General features: G+C 39.7%; 1 protein-coding gene across 3 annotated transcripts in view; it reads left to right on the forward strand.

Annotated features, from left to right (window-relative positions):
• The window catches only part of si:dkey-13n15.2 (protein transport protein Sec24C), a 16,266-nt gene extending 12,508 nt beyond the window's left edge, over positions 1–3,758 (forward strand). For 2 of the 3 annotated variants that reach the window (XM_032515929.1, XM_032515930.1), the window contains exons 19-21: positions 501–689; positions 1,813–1,902; positions 3,303–3,758. In XM_032515929.1, coding sequence (XP_032371820.1) covers positions 501–689; positions 1,813–1,902; positions 3,303–3,443 — 420 coding nt within the window. In that variant the 3' untranslated portion in view covers positions 3,444–3,758. The remainder of the gene's footprint in view (positions 1–500; positions 690–1,812; positions 1,903–3,302) is intronic. The other variant, XR_004331977.1, reaches the window with a different exon arrangement.
• The last annotated feature ends 2,053 nt before the right edge of the window (positions 3,759–5,811 follow it).

Below are 5,811 nucleotides of genomic sequence, written 5' to 3' on the forward strand. Positions count from 1 at the left end.
TTTTGTGTGGCAGGGCACCTTTAAAATGGTTCTTAATAGAAAGAGTACAAGGTTCATATGATTCTTGATGATTCGTTATGATTTGTTATTATCACGTTTTGGGCTTTTAAATGGTTGTAAACTATTATCTGAAAAATGCCTTGTTTTTATTTTTATATTGTGCTATGTTTAGTGTCATTTTCAATCAAGTATGGATCCTATGGCATTTCATCCAATGAACATGTGTCCAATTGTAAAAGAAACTTTGCTTTCATTTTGAAAAATACATTTCAGAAACAGGCAGACTGCGCAGACCCGGCTGCTGATGTTAGAGCATTTAATTTGTAATAACAAAAAGTTTCTTAAGCAATACATTAGTGTCGACCTGTTGTGGATGGAGTATTTGAGTAATTTCTCTCTGAAGATATTAACATTGCCGGTAGATGACTGTCACTTTCAGAAATCTAGTTTTTGCCTTTGTAGCTTTCACACATTGACACACATCAATTTGTCCCCTTCAGACGGACAGCTCCAGCTCTCCAAACCAAGAAGAGGCACTGCGCTGCTGTGCTTCCAGCCTGGAGGCCAGATGTCTGTATTTGGTTCATTCGCCCCTCACCCTGCTGCTCTGGGTGGGCAACCGAGTCCCAACATGCACCATGGTCGAGCTCTTCAACACCAGCTGCTTCTCCTCCCTGCCCTCTGGAGAGGTAAGAGATTAGACGGATGGACAGTAGGGTGTTGGTTTGAACAATTCAGCTATTAAAAACAAACATACCTCATTCCTTAACTTACCTTCTCGCATCAGTAGACGCTTGTGCCAACAATAAAAATACACATAAACCTGTTAACTGTCAGTTATGAATAGTATTTAATGAACAATATTTTATGAAGTGTGAAGTAATTTTAAGAGAAAGTCACAACAGGAACGTAAGGTGTTGGGGATAGATAGATAGATAGATAGATAGATAGATAGATAGATAGATAGATAGATAGGTTTAGATGATCCAAGAAAATGGGAATTCGTGTTAGCAGCAAAATCAGTCACAAAGCACAAATATAAATATAAATGAAATACTAGGAAAAATAATACATACCATATACATGAATAATAATACGAATGAAGTAAAAATAACAATATTTGAATAGGTCAGGATGGGGGAACAAAAATGTGCAAATGCTTAAATAATATGCTAAAATATGGATGGGTTAGAAGGTGATGATAAAAAAACAGCTAGTTTGATATGAAGAAGACTGATGATGCTTGTCCCCACTCAGCACAAATGTTTTTCTTTAAACATGTTGGCTTTTGCTACGTTTACGCCTGATGTCTACACTACCACACTGCCGACCCCGTTTAAGTTTGAAAACTCATTGTAGTCTGGACGGGCAGAAACGGAGACCTTTGGAAACGACGACACACGTCACTCAGGCTTACCTACCTTTTTAAAAAAAAAACATTCCGCCTCGTTGTCGCTCCAAGCAAATAAATCCCCGGTTTTATTGTTCACCATTGTTGTTCTTTTCTGTATTTTCAACTAATACTGTACATCCATGATTTTCAACCACAGATTAACATTAGACACTCTGCTTTCTATTCACACCAACACGTGCAGGCCCAGTGTATGTAAATGGTCATGCGGTATTGGTTTTCAGGAACCCTTGTGTGGACCGAGGTTGTTTTTGTTTGTTTTAAAATGCCGTTTACAAATTTTTGCCGTCTTTAACCCAAATGACGCTAAAGACACAAAAGGCTTTACTGACAGTCCACGACGCCAACTGCAACATTGAAGCGTTAACTGTCCATTTCTGATATTTTGTGTTTCCCTTCAGACCAAGCTGCCAGTCCTTGAAAACCCTCTGTCCATCAGTGTTCGCTCCCTCATCAACACCCTCAACTCCCAGGCACCCTGTGCCCGCAAGGTGAGCTGCCACCCGTCCTGCCGCCACAGCCTCATGAGTCGGCCAACACCTGTGTTTGGGATTATGTAAATTACAAGATTACAAGATTGCTTTATTAGTCATTTTTATGCACCACATAAAAAACGAAATTGTGTTTAACACATCTACTAAAAAAGTCAGTCCAAGACACAAGTCTTTAAAAATTCTAAGCTCATAAATAACAACACTTTATAAATAAGATAAGATTACGCTGAAATAAGCACCAGTACAACACAGTTCCTGTATCAATGTGTGAAGTTGATTAATATCTCCTTGGTTACAAGTCTGGTCCTTCTCCTAATGCTGTGTTCATGTCATGTCAGATTTAGTGTACGTTTGAGCTGTCATCTGAGGAAACGGCAAAAGAAAAAATAATGTTGACCTCAGCCTCCTAGTGTTCATTTCAATCAGGAGAGACTTATTTGCAGATATGCAAAAGGTTTCTTGTACATATGCGTAATAAAATGTACAGGGTCTTTGGAGATTAGACTCAATCGTTGTAGTGCTAATACATTTTTTAAATAGGGGTAGAGAACTATATCATAACCCCGATGGAATCCAGACATCAGTATTGGTGGTGAAGGAACCTGAAGACCAGACCAAAGGAGGCCTCGGAACGTTCAGCCGGAGAAAGACGACGATGACAGGAGGGGGAAATGGGGTGGGGGGGTTGGAGCTCGCCCGCTTGGCCTGAAACGACAACTGATAGCACAGGGAGAGAACAGATTTAAAGCAGGGTTGTCATGCTGCGCTTGCCCCTTGAAAGTCATGGCCGATTCTGATTGGTTTAACAGAAAGGTGATCGCCTCCAATACCTGATTCGATTTGGAAGAGAGCAGTGATGAAGTGTTAGGTCTTCCTGAAGGAATTTACACTGAGCTACATTTCAAGTTGGACAGGTTTTTTTCTTTTTTATTATGGTCCAGTATGTTCCACTTGGTGTCAAATGATGCTTAACACAACAAAAGTTGAGCGCCGACACACGCTCCTAGTGTGACCAGTAGCGTGCCCCTTTTTCAGTTTTTGTCCATTTGTTTGAGGGGCCAAACGTTTTATCATGTGGTTGTGCTGCTGGCTACTGTCTTATGAATGAAAGTGAAGGGTTGAAAATGGTGTGATGCAGACACGGTGATAGGATGATGATGATGTTTCCCTGCAACAAATTCAAGTCATCCTTGTACAGATTCAAGATATGACTCCCAAAAGGAGAAGTGAAGTCGCTGAGGAAGGCGGTACACTTTGAGAAGCAGGACGTGTAACCTCCACTTGTTACCGGCCCCCACATCCACACCAAAGTCACATGAGGATAATTACTCACAGTGGGAGTTGACTGATTGATAACACCACTCGTAACCACTGATAAGTCTTTTTTTCTGTCTCAGCTGTGGGTGGTGAAGCAGGGCGACACCTGCGAGGAGACCCTGCAGCGCCTCCTGGTGGAGGACAAGAGTCCCAACGGAGGGGCGTCCTATGCAGACTTCCTCTACCATCTCCACGTCAACTCTGTCCGGCTTCTGCAGTGACTTTACACACACACAAATGTTCTTACTTCTATGGGTGCATTAACTTCTATTCTAAAGATGACACTGCATCATATTTGCCTCAAAAAAAAGGAAACAGAAGGATGGTAACGAAAGTATCACTAGACGTTAATATAATGTGGAAACGTCAAAGAGCTTTTGTCAGAGAGCAGGCGGTGCATGGGAGCAGTTTAAGAGATTTCATGGCTGCTGTGATATGTGTGACGTGTGCTGTGTTGAATGTGATCCGTGCTATTCTAAAGAGGTGTTTATTATGTTAATTTATTCCTGTGTGTGTGTGTGTGTGTGTGTGTGTGTGTGTAAAAATAAAGGCTTTAATTGAACCTTGATTGAAGTTTCTGTAGTATAGTTAAACTTTGGAGATTTGTCATTGTTTCAAGAACATCAATGGCCCTTTTTTTTAATGGTGGAGCGATGAAATGTGATCTTAGACGTCATCCTAACTGATATTTTGACCAGATGACGGCTCTAGATAAAAAAAGTTAAGGGAACACCAACATTTTCCTTTGGGTAACAAGTATGTCTGTGCCAGATGTCAAGGCAATCCAGCCGGTTGTTGTATTTCACTCAAAACCACAAATGTGGACGTTATGTTGGAGCTACAGGTCAGGTCAAGGAATCACCATTAGGGTTCCTCCTCTGGGAACCAACCAAACCGACCAAAATGTTCTTCATCCATTCAATAATTGTTGAAATATTTCAATCTAGACCAAAGTGGTTTATTGACTGACCAGCATTTCCATCCTTGGAGCAAGATTGCTAGAACGGCTAAAAACAAAAACCCCAACTGTTCAAAGCAGTTAATACTCTTTAAAATAGTGGAAATGAGTCTGTGGGGCTGGTGCTAATCGTGTACAGTGAAAAATAAACCCCCATAAAGGTTGGTTGTAGTTCAGTGTTGATGCAATAAAACTGCCTGAAATGTGAATGGATGTTCTTGTAAGTAAAGGTGTTATTCTGTGATAGTTAAGTCCATTGAAAATAAATCATTTGTATTATTTTAAACCCAAATTTCTTTTTTGACCCTGTGAGTATTTTGACTCTGCCAAACCCTGATCACACAGCTTTTATTTTTAATACTGCCAATTTGGGAAGGTGACTAAATCAGTCACCTTCCCAAATTGGCAGTATTAATCACAGTAAACTGCTAGGAAGACATAACTGTGAGGCCTCGATAATGACCAAGTGGAAGTGACACGATGTCTTTTGTCCAGTTTTTGAATCCAGCACTACATCACAGCTTTATTGCCACTCTGAAGAAAGAGACCAACACAGAACACACTGAACCACTGAGTACACAGTATGTGCTTTTTATTGGCAGCATTTAGGCCGTCCTACTTTGGTGAAATGCGTTTTGGATGCAGTCCAGTTAGATTCTGCTGGGACCACACAGACTGGGAGGATGTGGAGCACAAGTTAAACTGCAAGCGCTCCATATTTTGCACTTTATCTTGAAAAAAAAAAAAGAAATTCATTTCTTTTTCACCAGGTGTTGTATTCAGGTAAATTTTGGAGGTTTAATAGCACAAAGATGACTTGGCAGCCTATGATTACATGCATGTTACACATGGTGGGTTGTTTAAAGAAGATATTTTGATGCTAACTAAAATAAAACATTTGACAATAATGGCACAGCATACATTTAAATGAAAAGTGATTTACAGTATACTTTGCAGCACTACATAGACTACCTGTAAAGACTACCTGTAAAGAAGTGTAATGTAAGCTTGGGAACAACATTTAGACAATTATGTAAGAAGTTAAATGAAAACAGAAGTTTAAAATTAAGTGGGTTTTACAGTTTGGATGGTGGCTATAGTAAACAAGTTGCAAGGTGAGTTCAGTATTTTTAATTTTGCTACATCCCTGAGTGTACTTACAAATAGTAAAAAAACAATGCATTGTGGAACACATTTTTCACACAATTTGCAATGCACTAAATGCAGTTAACATGCGTACACTGTAATATAAACAGTCATTGTCACATGCAACAAAGCCAAATGTTTTGTATTCATACCAGCTACAATGAGTTATGTCTCTGTGTCCCATATTTTAATAGACATTTTACTTTATTATCTACAGAGCTATATCAATTGATTCACAAACCTGATCTATTGCTGTGATGTCTGAATTATGTCTTTCTAAAATTAATTTCAGGATTAATATGAATCTTTTTGTAACGTTTTGTGGGTTAAACCGTGAAGCACAACACATCGTCCAGCTTAAATCCAAATAAACACATGCATTAACAAGACACATGGCGCCATGTTTTGAAGGCACAAACCCAGCTCTCTCATATTTGCCCCTATTTGGAAATACGCGCTGTGCAAGGCGGGAGGTGTGTTGGATT

This window comes from Etheostoma spectabile, chromosome 5 (genome assembly GCF_008692095.1).
Source record: "Etheostoma spectabile isolate EspeVRDwgs_2016 chromosome 5, UIUC_Espe_1.0, whole genome shotgun sequence".
Classification (NCBI taxonomy): Eukaryota; Metazoa; Chordata; class Actinopteri; order Perciformes; family Percidae; genus Etheostoma; species Etheostoma spectabile.